At 39.3% G+C, this 14,919-nt stretch overlaps 2 protein-coding genes across 2 annotated transcripts; one reads left to right on the forward strand and one right to left on the reverse strand.

The window, feature by feature from the left end:
* The first annotated feature begins 219 nt into the window (after positions 1–219).
* LOC104396080 (chromosome unknown open reading frame, human C12orf73) lies at positions 220–1,228 on the forward strand. The gene is made up of 2 exons (XM_010005863.1): positions 220–237; positions 1,133–1,228. The coding sequence occupies exons 1-2, from the start codon at positions 220–222 to the stop codon at positions 1,226–1,228; spliced, it is 114 nt and encodes a 37-aa protein (XP_010004165.1).
* Positions 1,229–5,567: 4,339 nt separating this feature from the next.
* HSP90B1 (heat shock protein 90kDa beta (Grp94), member 1) lies at positions 5,568–14,637 on the reverse strand. Its single transcript, XM_010005798.1, has 16 exons — positions 14,541–14,637; positions 13,724–13,865; positions 13,528–13,644; positions 12,831–13,162; positions 11,895–12,006; positions 11,296–11,412; positions 10,612–10,728; positions 9,891–10,028; positions 9,703–9,780; positions 9,553–9,618; positions 9,007–9,276; positions 8,532–8,777; positions 8,118–8,254; positions 7,371–7,705; positions 6,787–6,885; positions 5,568–5,821 (listed from the first exon to the last, which is right to left on the reverse strand). Exons 2-14 carry the CDS (start codon positions 13,763–13,765, stop codon positions 7,615–7,617), a joined length of 1,863 nt encoding a protein of 620 aa, XP_010004100.1. The 5' UTR covers positions 13,766–13,865; positions 14,541–14,637; the 3' UTR covers positions 5,568–5,821; positions 6,787–6,885; positions 7,371–7,614.
* Between the last annotated feature and the right edge of the window lie 282 nt (positions 14,638–14,919).

Here is a 14,919-nt window from a genome sequence, read left to right on the forward strand (position 1 = left end):
CTGTGGTGCCTGCCCGCGGGTCTGCGGGTGTCCCGGAGAGCTGCGGTGTTGGGAAGGCCTCTGTCCGGGCTGCACAAAAGGGGCAGCGCCCAGGCGGCCAGGTCTTCTCCTTGGAGCTGCTGTCAAACTTGGAACCGAAAATAATAATAATAATAAGAAAGCTAGGCAAGCTTCTTCAGGAGGGGTTTGACCTGTGGGAAGTTGGGTTTTGAAAAAAGCATGCAAAAGGGTGAAAAGGTGCTATACTAGATTTAAGTAAGACTTAATTTTTTCTCCAGTAGTGGAAATTAACACAGCCAAAAGTTTACGTTAGGAACAATGACAGAGTGAGAATCAAAACGATCAAAATTGCAATCCCAGAGAATAAAATAAGATCATCCACCATGCATATTAAGAGTTGACTTGGTCTTTTGGAGGCCTTCTGATGTGTAAGTCATCTTGTCCTCCTGCTCTGATATGCTTTTTGTTTGTTTGTTTAAAAAAACACTACTATTTTAAAATCAAAGGTTTAAAAATCACCATGTTTCAGCTATCATGTCAAAATTTAAGCAATGCAGCTTAAATCATTGATGGGTGCATAAGAATCTCTACTGTAGTACTTCAATACAGGCAAATAGGCATATTTATTCAGAATGTTCTACAGCTCCCTAGCAAGAATTTGAGGAGTTACGTTTTTTACAATGTCATATAGTATATTTTCCTCTTTTAAATTTCATGTCCAGTTTCACAGCTTTATTTGTAAAATAGAAAAGTAGAAGCAGTGAAACTTGTTTGTCTGTCACCAAGAGAAAGAACGTGTGGAAGTTTCAACTGGTGCATGTCAACCAAAATTACTTTCTTAAATGGCAAAAAGAAGTTTTGTTCCCCTAAACAAAGTGCCAGTTCTTCCTTTTTCATCCCTGATTTTCAAAGAATATTTTGCTACTTTAAAATAAAAGTCAAATTAGGAAAAGGTAATAGGTTAATTTTTGAGATGTTTTGCATGTAAGAATTCTACTCTGCTCAAAAAAGACACAGTATAATAATAATTTAGTTAAAATGCTGTCTCTTACAGAGTGTGCTAATTTACTGGTTGTTCAGTTTGTTTTTCTTCTGACACAACATCAACACCTTTCTCCATTTTTTTTTACAGAGTATACCTGACATACCTCCCAAGCCTGGAGAACTGAGAACAGAACTGTTGGGTCTAAAAGCAAGATCAAGCCAAGTTCAGACTTCACAACAGTGACCAGACTTTACTTAGGTTGTGAAAACTAGAACTGATAAAGTATCTGTTCAGTCATTTCAACTGCAGAAATCCATGTGTGAAATTTGTGTATTCCCTTAATACTTTGCCTTTTTTTTGGTCTCTTTTTAAGTAGTTACTGGCAGCATTAAAAATAAATGCTGTTGTTAAAAGTCCAATTGGTTGTGTGTCAAAATGCCTATGGTTTCTTAATCCTGGTTGCAGTGCAAGTATCCTTCAGAGTACAAGGTGTAACCTCACATTGGTAAGTCTGATGGAATTTGAAACTTTTAAGCTGATTAACAGGTATAGAAAGCTTAGCATTTTGAAGTGTCAACCATTTGTGGCTGCTCATTAGCCTTTTAATAAGCTGACCTGTTCATCTGTAATAGAACCCATTTACCTGTTGGCATTTCCTACCTTTTAAAACCTTAACTCAGTATTATTGGACGTAACACGGAGCCTGGTACAGTGAGGGTAGGTACAAGTAAGAATGATTACTTACTGCAATACTTCTTGCCATGGACTCGTCATCCTGGCTGACTTGGCTTTCTGTTGGTATTGCTGACAGGAACTGTTTTGGCAAACTGTGAGACTGGGGAGGATCTTACTGTGGAGGAGAATCTGGTTGTGTTAGTTAAAATTAAGAGTTTAGTAAAGCCTTTGACAGTTTCTCACGGCATTCTCTTGGACAGACTCACTGCTTGTGGCTTTGCTGGGTAAAACAATGGCTGAATGGCCAGAGAGGGGTGCTCTAGTCCTCTGATAATTTTCATTGCCCTTCTCTCGGCATGATCCAACAGGTCCACATCCTTCTTGTGCTGAGGGCTCCAGAGCTGGATGCAGTACTCCAGGTGAGGTCTCACCAGGGCAGAGTAGAGGGGTAGAATCACCTCTCTCACCCTGCTGGCCACACTTCCTTTCATGCAGCCCAGGATGCTGTTGGCCTTCTGGGCTGCAACTGCACATTGGTGGCTCATGTCCAGCTTTTGATCCACTAGTACCCCCGGGTCTTTTTCCACAGGGCTGCTCTCTAGCATGTCTTCCCCAAGCCCGTCTTCATATCTGGTTGCCAGGGCAACCAGAGATGTGTAGATGTGATACTTGGGGACACGGTTTAGAGGTGGACTTGGCAGTGCTGAGGTAACAGTTGGACTTAATGATCTTAAAGGTCTTTTCCAACCAAAACGATTCTATGGTTCTATGAAAACAGGACAAACACATACAGTTTACTCTGAAATTATGTACATTTGTACTCCATTTAGGCATCTTCTGTTTACCACTACTTTTGGTAGCTGTAAATATACAAAACTCTGAACTAACGAGTACCTTTCAGTCCTGAAATAGGATTGCCACAAAATTCTTGTACTGTGAACTTGATGCACAAAAGTCAACATCCTTCAAAGATGATGCAGCAACTAACTTTTTTAGTGGTACATGGTAAAGAATATGAAGGTTGGGAATTGCTTTCCCTTGAGAAAGGCACACAGAGATAGCATGGGCTTCATCAGTTCTCACTCAGGTTTAACTTGGGCAAGAAAAACACAATCTGACAGGCAAGCCATTAGAGAATTAGAAAGCTCCCTGATTCCTACTGGCAAAGTACTTAGAGCTCTTGCAATAGCAGAGAGATCCTGAACCAATCACTGAAAATACTACTTATACATCTGTTGTAGCTGTGAAGCTGTTATTTCAAATATGTTTGCATATGGTTTCCCTAGGAAGAAGAGTTTATAGTCCCTGCTCTCACAGTTTTGCAGCTACTGGCTGATGAAGAGAAGCAGATGAGACAGGGTGAGATCCTCTCCTGCCCTCATGTGTCTATGTGGCTGTTCAGACTGCAGCCTGTACTTCCTATCACTAGCTCTGTATCTCAAGACACCTTCATCAGTCATAACAGTAAAGCCTCAAGTATCAGATGTTAAGCCTCAAATGAAATAAATGAGAATATCTTTCTAGGTCCAGTTTCAGTGAAAGCACTGTTTTCCTTTTTTACCTAAAGAAAGCAGAAATTGACAACCTTTCACCTCAGTCTAAGAGGAAGATTTTGTTCTTGTTCAAACTGGGGCAGGAGCAGCAGTTTCAGTTATCCCTTTAAAAAGCCAGGATTTACCAGCCCTTTCAGCATTACTCACACTTCTTTAGGGTATCACCTCGGTTGTTGATTTCTGACTTGTAAGATATGTTTCTCCATTTTCCAAAGGCTATTCATATCTAAAGGCTGCACTAATTTGACTTGGATTTCTAAATGTATCTTGCTGCTAATGGAAACTGAGCAACAGGGAGCACATGTTTTACCTCAGCCTTTTCTAGCACTGAGGGAACTGTTGTCATTAGCACACATCTAGGACAGCAAAACTGGCAGTACTCCAGGTTTTAACAGCAGAGGTTAAACCCCAGAATCAGTGTGAGTGCAGCACTGAAAGAAACATCCTTGGTGTAACTGGGAGACATCTTCCAGCACTGACACTATTTTACTTCACAGCACTGGCACCTCCCCCCCAGCCCCAAAAAAGCAAGCTTACAACTACATCCTGTGCTTATTAATAGCACACAATTGTCACTCCAGGGTAGAGAAAGCAGCTGGAGCACAGCTATGTTGCACATGGTATCCTCAGCTAAGGCAGATGAAGCAGCACAAAGCATGACTCTCAAAGTGTGCTCTTTATTATTTCTGAAATTTAATCAGGTATGTGTAATCCTAGTATTAGGCAAGGTATTGAGAACTTCAGCCATGTAACAGAACAAAGATGCCTAAATCTACAAATAATTAACAGATTAAGAATACTCCAGCAAGCACCCCTTTGCTTCCAGTAACTCCTCTCCAGTTAGCTGCAGAAGCACTCTTAGCCACACAGTAGACCCGAGCCACATTTGCTAGTCAAGATGGTCAAGGAGAAATTCTATATTGGGGTGTGTATGGATCATATACTCCAGTCTATTACTAGAAGTGATATTTTAGGAAGTACTAAATCAGTAACTTACTAACAAAGGACTGCTATTACAACCAATACTGCTAGCAGCTCAACTACACTGTAGGGTGAGACCACGCAGCATGCTCTTAACACAAAAGGCCCTTAAGAGTTCATTTGAGATACTATTACAGTGAGCAAAACCAAACCAACCCTTGACTCCCTCAAAAAAACCAAAACTAAGCTCCCATTGCTCAAAGTCTTAAACAGCCTACTCCAATAAATGCAACATCTCTGTATGAATCCTAAGTCACACTACACGCTGATCCCTGGCATTTGTATTTATCACATAGAAACAGTATTTAGGCAATGTGTAAGCAGCCTGGTAAAAGTAAATGGAAATCCAAGTTCCTCAGGTCAGTGTTTAGTACCCTCACCTAACTAGCTAAGTTTATTTTGCCTCAGATTGCAAAACCTCAAAACTTCACAGGAGTTCCATTAACTGAAACAGAAGAGTGGTTCTGAAGTTGAGTCACTGTGTAGAAGAACCACTCCTCTGTATTTCTTCCAAAATGGCAAAAAAACCCAGGTCTTCAGGGTAAACACTTTCTACCATCCCCAAAGACATTTCAAAGCAGCAGCACTAGTAAGAAAATGTAGCAGTTCATCCAAACACCACATAAAGTTTGTATAATAGAAGAGAAAGCAGTGGCTCCAGTTGAACCTGCCTACATTTGTTGTCAACAGATTTAGCTTGAATTAAAGTATTTGCAGTGCTTTGCCATGCTAAAGAGACACAGAACAAGAGTGGAAAAGGGTAGGAACAGCACTCAGGAGTAACTGCAACAGACACGAGACTCTACCTTTAAAACTGTAGAAAGCACAACTGCTGCAGTTGTTGGGAAAGCTACATAAAGGCAGGGTTACTAAATGCCATGAAGTATGGTAAAAGCTCACAGGCAGCGAGCTGCTTCTGGTTTTGTTTACACCTTTAGAGAAAGGAATTTTTTTATTTTCCTCATCTCAGCTGTAAAACCTACTTCTGCCTACTCTGTCCAGGGAAGTCAAGTCACACAGTCCAGCACAAGCTGGCAGGGTATCCATTTCACTGCTATTTTTAAATACTCCATCTCATCTTCCCCAAGACATCAGTAGATGCATGACTTCTTGCATACTTATTTTAATTAGCAAGTCCAATACAGCTCTCATATACCAGGTATATTTTGGCTAAAGAGCACAGCAGGTTTCTCAACACAAAATCCAACCACAGGCATACACTACACAGTTAAGTGTGGCTGTGTCAGTGTGGAAAAGCATGAGGACTGCAAACTGCCCATTGTACAATGGACCTGCACACTCCAGACAATCCTTCCATTTTTTTGTGCTAGCCCCCCCAAGTTGAGCTCACTATGTAAAATTTAGAGTTAGTGGTGTTTGGAAACATTTTATTTTGTACATGACAAGATTTTACACCAAGTCAGTTAAATAATACAAATTTACATTCATGAGGAATGTTTTTAGAAAAGTGAACTTAAAAAACTCCTCCTTTACCCTTAAACCCCATACCATCCCTCAACATGTTACAGTGGAAAAAAAAAAATCTCATTCACATTCCCTCATAACCCCCCAGTGCAGGACGGTAGTTGAGTGCAGCTTACAGTTCATCTTTCACATCTGTGGATTCCTGTGAAGACATAAAAGAGAATCAGAACCTTGCTTTTTGGAAGTTGAAAAGGTTACAAGAGCTGACCTGAAAGAACTGTGCTTAAGTTCTGTCGATGCTTTCCAAAGCACTAGCAGAAGCAATACAATTTTTGAGGTATTTAAGTAGATGTAGCCTAGCATTTTATTTTTATACTTCCTAAGCAATCTTTCAGGCACAGTATTAGGGCAGTTAATAGCCCTATTTTACTTGACTGCAGAACTAGGAAACACATCACTTTCCAGTCAGGAGTCGGAAACTTTCATCTTCAAGTATGTTAATCCAACAGAATGTAACTTTGCTTCTTTTTAACTTATTACTGTCATTGCAGATTATACTGCTGCATAAACACAATAGTAATGGCATCAAAAGTAAGTCTCTATGGTACAATAAACATCATTCCTCAAATTCATTCTTAGGTAATCTGACATTTAACAGTAACCAAGTACATCTATAAGAGCTATTTACACTAGACACAAGATGTAATCTTGCAGAACTCTTCCAAAAACAACCTGAGAAAGCAGATCCACTTGGGACCCCATGATAACATTAATTTCTAAAGTTATCAAGACAGTATTCTGAGATCAGCATAACCACAAATACATCATTAAAACTATGGACATGAGCTAAGTAAAAGCTGACTTCACATAACAGTTAAACTTTTTAGATGTAGCACTGCTGTCTTGAGTGTCGTTGCAAATATTTCAGATTATACTCCTGCCAATTTGTTGATGCTATTCCCCACAAGCCGTTTCCTTCTTACAATGTAGTTTGATAAGGAAACGTCACTTATACTGCAGTTCTTTCCCCTCCAAGAAAAGCTTGGAAAACCTCATACTAAAAATTAGTGTCATGAAAGGCAAAGCAAGTAAGTTTGTTGCCAGGTACCATCAAAGACAGAACTGCACACAAGCATTGCTAAGAAGCATCAAACTCGAGACCCTTACCTTCTGTGTTTCACTGTCTTCCGCATCAGCATCCACCTCTTCTTCATCTTGCTCTGCCTCCTCAGCTGCATCTTCAGGTTCTTCAGGTTCTTCCTCCACCTGTAGGAAGGTCACAAGCAAACTCCTTTGTTTGCTTAGGATGTTTACTAGCTGTGGACTAGCAAACTACAGGCTACAGAAGTATTCACTAGCAGTTCCTCACATTTGCCCCAAGTTACTTAATGGAGAAAGCAAGCTTTGTTTAGCATTAACACACTATCACACCTCCTCTGTCAAGATCCCCAGCATAAGTTCTTGCACAGCCTTATTAAAACTCTTACTATTTATACCCACTTATGATTTTTCTCTACTAATGAAACAGACATGTGCATTTGGACCCTAATTTAGTCCACCACTTAGTTGAAGAGTAAAAGGGAGCACATGAACAAAGTACCAACTCATCAGTTTCCCCCCCAGGTATTTGAATTGGCCTCCTGGTGGCCAAGCTGGATACATTTCATTTCATGCAAGTCTATCAAGCATCTGCTTTTGAAGAAGTAGCAGCAGTAAGTCAATTATCAGCCCCAAGCTGAAGGCAAACTAACCTTTGCATCCAGGTCAACGTTTAAACTTAAACGAAGCATCCTTTCTATTCTGTCTCCATATTCCTTAGTGTCTGGTAGCATATATCCTGATCTCAAAGTTGCAGTTTCAAACAAGACCACTGCAAGATCTGAAACCGTTTTGTCATCTTCATTTTCCTAATGTGGAAGAGCATTACATGGAAAAAAAAGCAGAATTGTTAATTAGGTTGTTATGTGGACAAGAAGTCAATCTATTTCTCCACTGTTATTTGTTTACCTTGACTCGCCTCAGCATGTCCTTGATCAGTGGATGCCTGGGATTAATTTCAAATGTCTTCTTTTGGCTAGCATAGTAACTGAAAAAAATAGAAGTTACATCACTAAGTTTTGAAGTATAGGACACAGCTACATCTTTAGACCCATAGACACTGACTAAAGCTACAGTAAAAAGTTTATTCCTTCCCCAGATCCACTTTACTATTAGCTGAACTCTAAGAAATAATCAAGTTACTAAAACAGTTCATCTTCTCTTGTCACCAAATGACTGATAGCAAATACAATTGATGACCAGGCAAAGTTTTATACACTAAGCTTTGAAATAACAATTTAAGACTACAGTGGAGACTGCAACGTGGTTATGTGACCTAAAAGATACTCAGTATTGCCTGGACCAGAGGAAAACTTGGTGTCCCCACATCAAGCAAGGGAGGCCATCAACTACACTTCAAGCCTGGAAGTATGTGGTCAAGTATGGAAGTAAAAGCTTACTTTGTAGATATATCCTTCCCAGTTTGGTAAGCCTGAGCTTTCATGATTCTTTCCATGTTACCAGACCATCCATACTGACTAGCCACAAGAGCACATGGAGACTGTGTCAAACGTTGAGACAGCACAGCTTTTTCAATCTGAAAGAAGAAAGTGAAAGCCTTTAGTGTTAGGTCACAGACTGAATAGCTTATACAGGAAATAAAAGTAACAATGAATTTTCCTATAATTTGATAACTTCAATATTTTCTGAAAGCTCAAAGGTGATAATCTAACTCATTTTTCTGAAATAAAGGTATTAAACAACATTTATCCTTAAGACAGAGAAGCTACTTATGCTCAAGTGATCTGCAAAGTGTGTTGTAACAAGTATAGTAACATTTGCAAACAAACATGACATATAGCATAACACTTTACCTTGTCTTTGAGAGCTTTGTCTTTCATCCAATTTAAGAGTGGTTCAAATTCCTTTTCCAAGGCCTCCCGACTCTCCTTAGACTTCTCGCTTTCTTCAAACTTAACTCCTTCTTTTGCTACATTCTGAAATCTCTTGCCATCAAACTCTGGCAGAGCCTGAATGCAGTATTCATCTACAGGTTCAGTCAGATAGATCACTTCATAGCCCTTTTTCAGAAGGCGTTCAACAAATGGTGAGGACTCCGCCTAAGATGATAAAACATACCAGATTCCAGTATAATTGCATGAGTAACAACACCCACTGAAACCTGTACAACTATTTTACAAACGGTGGTACAAGGAAAATCAAACTGCAGTAGTAATGTAAGCATAGTCTCCACATGTACAGCAAATAATCAGTTCAGCATGTCTACGGTACTATAACTAAGAGCTGTAATATTTTCTCCCCTTCCCTTGCTCTTCCATGCTCACATACCTCCTTTCTGCTGGCACCTGCCATGAAATAAATCTTGTCTTGCTTCTCTTTCATTCTTTCCACATACTGGTCAAGGCTTGTAAGGTTACTTTCATGATGAGAAGACTGGAAACGAAGAAGTTTAGCCAGTCGTGTACGATTGGAGTGATCTTCAATAACTCCAAGCTTAACATTGGTACCAAACTCTTTCCAGAATGTGTCGTTGTATTTTTCTTCTGCAATTTTCTTGATCATGTCAAGAGTTTTGCGAACAAGTTTCTTTCTGATGACCTGAAAAAGCAGCAGTATCAGGTTGTAAGAATAAGCATTTCAAGAACCCTCAAATGAACTCCACTACAAAGACTGGATTCAAGACACTTATTGTTCCCAATATCAAGTGAAGAGAGGTTATCTGAGAACAGCACTGCTTGCATTTCCAGTTCTTTTAATATCACAGTCCTTATGTGGAGTTAATAAAATTATTTTTTCTTCTAAATTGTGCTACTGTCATGTATTTGGTTTGAAAAAGTCCTCTGTTAAAAATGAAGGGATTTAAGATTACCTCACCTTTAACAGTTTATGTTGTTGAAGTGTTTCACGAGATACATTCAAAGGAAGATCATCAGAATCCACCTAACAGAGAAAAGAGCATCTTTAAGTATAGCCACCATTAGTATTTGAAGAAAAAAGTCCATTGCAAATAAGACTTATACTTACAACACCCTTAACGAAGTTAAGGTATTTGGGCATCATGTCATGGAAGTCATCAGTGATGAACACTCTTCGAACGTACAGCTGAATTACAAGAGAAAACAGGAGTCTGATTATGGTTTATTTTGTTGTGGTGTATTTTTATTTTTTTTTTTTAAGACAGGGATTCATAACCACACACTTGCTTGTCCTACCTTAATGAAATCACTTTTTTTGGATCCATATTCATCAAACAGGCCACGTGGAGCAGAATTAGGAACAAACAAAATGGATTTGAAAGTTACTTCTCCTTCAGCAGTGAAGTGGATGTAAGCCATTGGGTCATCGTGTTCCTGTAAAGAGCAAGCTCTTTTAATTGATATGGGGACAATATTGGGGAGTTAATACATTTCCTGTAAAACCATGAGTTTGCCAAATAAGTACAATTATTTATTACATACAGAAGTAAGCCTCTTAGATGCTTATTTACATTATTTTACAAGCCAACCATCAAAAACTTGCCAATTCCATATTATTACAGCACAGTAGAAGGCTCCCAAGTAACCATTACACTGTATTTACATGTAAAGATAATGTTGTTTCCAGAAAGCTGTGTTTTGCTTTCTTCCACCATGTAAGCACCACCAGTCTCACTCAGACTAACTAAAAGTTTCCCTGTCAATATGCATTTAAACACATTAGGAAGCTCTGTACGAGCTGGAACCACCACTTGGGTGGCAGTACCTTCTCTCTGGAAAAAATAATGGTTCCTAATTGAGATGCTACACACCTTGTACGCTCTCTGCAATCCAGTCTCTTCTCCTGACAGCAATTAATTAATTCTTCTGAAATAGCCCATCCTGAGTTTTGTTTATGCACCAAGAGATACTATAGCAACCCTCATGCTTTAGAACAATTTTGAAGTTTAGAGCCTACCTTGGAAAAGGTTTTGTAAAAAGCTTTGTATTCATCTTCTTCAACTTCTTTAGATGGTCTCTGCCAGATTGGTTTTATGTCATTCATGAGCTCCCAATCCCACACAGTCTTTTCAACCTGGAGATGTAAACATCATAGTGTAAGAGACTCATTCTTTGCTTCAGATAAAGTCAGTTAAAGAAACTCCACAGAGGCCAAGTCATAGAAAAAACATGCCAAAGATACATGCTCTTTCTAATCTACAAAATAAATTATGCAAAAGCTTGGGTATTCTAACTGAAGCATACACGAGAACAAAACGTCTACACTACAGTACATTCTAAGTACATTTAACACCTTCTCTGAGAATCAGTATTTCTGCTCTACTGCCATTCAAACAAAAGTTTTCCAGCGGAGTATACTAAATTTAAGAGACACAACAGTGTCAGATTTCTGAAGCTGACTACCATTTCAAACAGTTCACTGAAATATTTATAGTTAGTTCTGAAATGACTGCATCACAAGGTCAACTAATTTCAACCAAGTCAGTTTTGTTTACAATTTTCTATCCTGACAAGATTCTAACTGCACTTAAACAAGATTGCTGTTAGAAAGTACACACTGTACTGAAGTGCACTTCTGGAAGGCTGTCTATGGAAACTGCTGAACTACATGTTGTGGGATAAAAAGTCTGACAAAGCTTACCTTCTTAGTTTTTGGTTTCTTTTCTTCCTCCTCTTCTTCAACTGCAGCTTCATCATCATCTGTTTCTTCTTTCTCCTTAGCTTCCTCCTCCTCAATGGGTTCTTCAACAGTTTCTGTCTGAAGAGTCAATTTAAAGCAAGGACTTGAAAGACACAACTGAAACTGGGAACTTGGACTGCTTGGCTCCTACCAGGTATCTTCTAGTATCTTCAGTTTCATCTCTCAGAGCACTAGCTTAGCTTATGCTATTTGCCTATTGCAAACATTTCCCTTTAGGCAGCTAAGTTTTTTTTGGTTGGTTGCATTTTTCACAAATACATGCTTCCATTCCATTCACTGGGAGATCACTGTGGTCAAATTTAATGTTTTTTCCATGGCTTTACACATAAGGCTAATCAGACTTGGATGAATTTACACGTGTGCTACACCAAGAACACATCAGAAGAACAGGCTTAACAGTTGACACTGCTGTTTTCAGAAGGCAACCTAACCATGGCCCTGCCAAAGCTTCCACCTACCAAAGCAAGTGGAAGGAAGATCTTTCTCAAATTAGTGCAGTCTTGTTTCATAGTGTGCAATGCTCCGTTAAATATACTTACCTTGCTGCTCCACACATATATGGGGAAATTAATGAACTGCGAGTATTTCTTTACTAGGTTTTTAACAGTATCCAGCTCAAGATAATCAGATGCTTCCTCCTTCAAGACGAGGCTAAAAAGAAAATTAAAAAATTGAATCAAAGCACTTGATGAGCTTTTAGAAGTAGTTTTACATGAGATTATGCTTTTTCCTACTGTTGCAGCTATAGCAATGCAAATTTATGCAAGTGAACTATTCTTAGCTCAGCTAAAAATATCTCTTAAAAATACAATCCCTACCAAACTGGTGCAGTGAGAAGGAAAGGGTAATTGTTTTCAATAACAGGGGCAGAACACAACACCCACAAGTCTAAATGAAAACCTCAAGTAATACTAATACCCATCAGGATTCTGATGCAGTCTCACAAGCTTTACTTGTAACTACTCCATTAATCTGCTCATGCTAAGTGGTTTCCTTCAGGAAGAAGTTGTCTAAACCCATGCAAAAGAAATTTGTCTGCATATGAAAGCCATGACAATAGGACTCTCAAACTACCTCTTAAGTTTGAGATTTACATCAGACCAGTCTCACTGGTATAGAAGAGCAGCCAGTTACCAACAGCCCTTGTATAGGTTTTGATGGGCCACAACTGTGTTTGAGGAACTGAGTAAGTTTGCAGGTGGCTGAACTGTCTGGAAATACTAGCCCATAAACTGGCAAGACACTCATAGTTTTTTCTTAGTTTATCTAATGGAACACGATGCAAACTACATGATCACTCCACATTTATTTTGGATACAATTAATAGTTTTCATGTTTTTATTAAACTGAAAAAAGCTGTGTTGCAGGAACCAAACAATATACAAGTTGCAGTGCTGAAGTCATCCAAATATTTCAATGACCAAGGTATATGCACACAACTTTTCTGTCAAACTCAAAAGAAACTTAATACTTACGTTATGGTTGTGCCACGTCCTAAGGTGTTTCCTCTTGGATCATCAATCACAGAGAATTCATTTGAATCTGACTCCCAAATATGCTGAGTATCATTGTTGTGTTTTGATGTGACAATGACCCTGTCTGCTACTAAGAAAGCAGAATAAAAGCCAACACCAAACTGGCCGATTAACTCAGATGTCGACTGGCTATCATCCTGCATTTCAGTCATCTTGTTTAAGAATTCACTTGTACCAGACTTTGCAATGGTACCCAGGTTTTTAACTAACTCTTCTTTTGTCATGCCAATACCCGTATCTGTAACATGAAGCATGTTCTTCTCTTTATCACACTGAAAAAAAAAGGAAGATGCAGTTCATCACTTTGAATCTTCAAATGTAACCCACTGTCACAGAAAAGTAGTGAGCAGCCACTATTCAAAACCATACATGCCTGGCTACAATAAATGAAATTTCCACTGACTCCAGAAGTGAGAGTGACCTACCTTCACAGCATTTAAATATTTCAGTTATTCTTCACAGAACTAGAAATACATTTTCACCATTAAGAGTAGTCCTTGTTGTAAGGAACCTGATGTGATGCTAGTTTGTATTTGCAACAATATTAAGCAAAAAATTTAGATTCAATTATACCCCATCTTTTTTCATTCCTCCTACTGCTCCTCAGTAAGAAATAATGGTACCTAGTGCTTCTTACCTTGATTTTGACTGTAAGTTCCTCATTACTGGCAAGAGCATTTTCATCAGTTAAGGATATTAAGCGAATCTTATCTAAAGCATCTGAAGCATTTGAAATAAGTTCCCTCAGGAAAATCTGGAATAGAAACCAGTCATCAGGAATTGCAGAAAACACACAAACAATTCTAACGTGTTCTACTGATACAGGCACCAACCTCTTTATTTTTATATAAAGAATTGATAATAAGTTTCATCATTCTGTTCACTTCTGCTTGAAAAGCAAACTTCTCCGATTTTTCTCTGATTTCTTTGATCTGGGATGCATTTAGGCCATCTAGCTGGATAGCTTCTTCCTCTCTGTTAGGGCAACAAAAACCTGTCAAGCAGTCTTGTCCATGTACAGTATCACCAATTTTGTTGTCTAGCAACAGTAGTAATAGTTAGAATAGTCAAATAGTCTACTTAGAACAACCATAAGATTCTAAATCAGTGACACAGCCCTAAAATTCCATGATCAAATGAGATATATACAAGACTAGTTATCCTCAACTGCATAACCATGATCTAAAACTTGAGCGAAAAAAAAATCTATGCTTCCAAGTAAGTTTGTTCTTTTCCTAAACAGAAATTCAAAGAATACAGGTATGTTAAAACCATCGTAGGCCTTGATGTGTGGTACACCTCACAGGAAGGGAGGCAGTTCATAGGCACAGAACTATTTCATGAGTAGCCACTGAACTGACATCACTTACTACGTGCAAGAGTAAATTTGTTTGGTTTCATACAACTATTAGTATTAAACAAAGAGAAGCTAAGTATTTCTGAATCCAAGCTCTCAGGCTCACATCCATTTAGGAGGAAATAGTCTTTTCTACAAATATTTTATTTCACTCAGCTAGCCAGAGCTCTCTCTTGAATGGTGTGTCCCCCTCCCTTCTGAGATTTTAGACATGACTAATGTTCTGACAATTGAAAAGGAAGAAAAAGCCTTCATGTTTCAGAAGTAACTTAGCCCAAACCCTCGGTACTAACCTCTGAACAACTTCATCATCTGTTCGAGATCCTTCTCTGCTTTTACCCAAGTCATCTTCCACGGTGCCATCCACATCCACCTCATCGGCTCTGACCGATACTGGGAAAACAAGGAACGCAAGGGGCTGAGCCCAATCCCCGCTACCCAGGTTCTCCGTTTATCTCTCCTCAGGGCTTTAGGCTCAGTTATGATTTTCCAACCTTCCTCCCCGCGGAAGGTTCAGCCCCACCAAAGACATCAGCGATGGGGGAAGGGAACGGACCCCCCGCCCCCGGCCGTCACGGCGCATGAGCCGCGTTAGCAGCCCCGGCCCCCTCCCCCCGCCGCCCAGAGCAGGATCCCGGGGGCAGGGCGGCAAGAGGCCGGGCAGCAGGAGGG

The sequence above is a fragment of the Chaetura pelagica genome, unplaced genomic scaffold (genome assembly GCF_000747805.2).
Source record: "Chaetura pelagica isolate M959 unplaced genomic scaffold, ChaPel_1.0 scaffold79, whole genome shotgun sequence".
NCBI lineage: Eukaryota > Metazoa > Chordata > Aves > Apodiformes > Apodidae > Chaetura > Chaetura pelagica.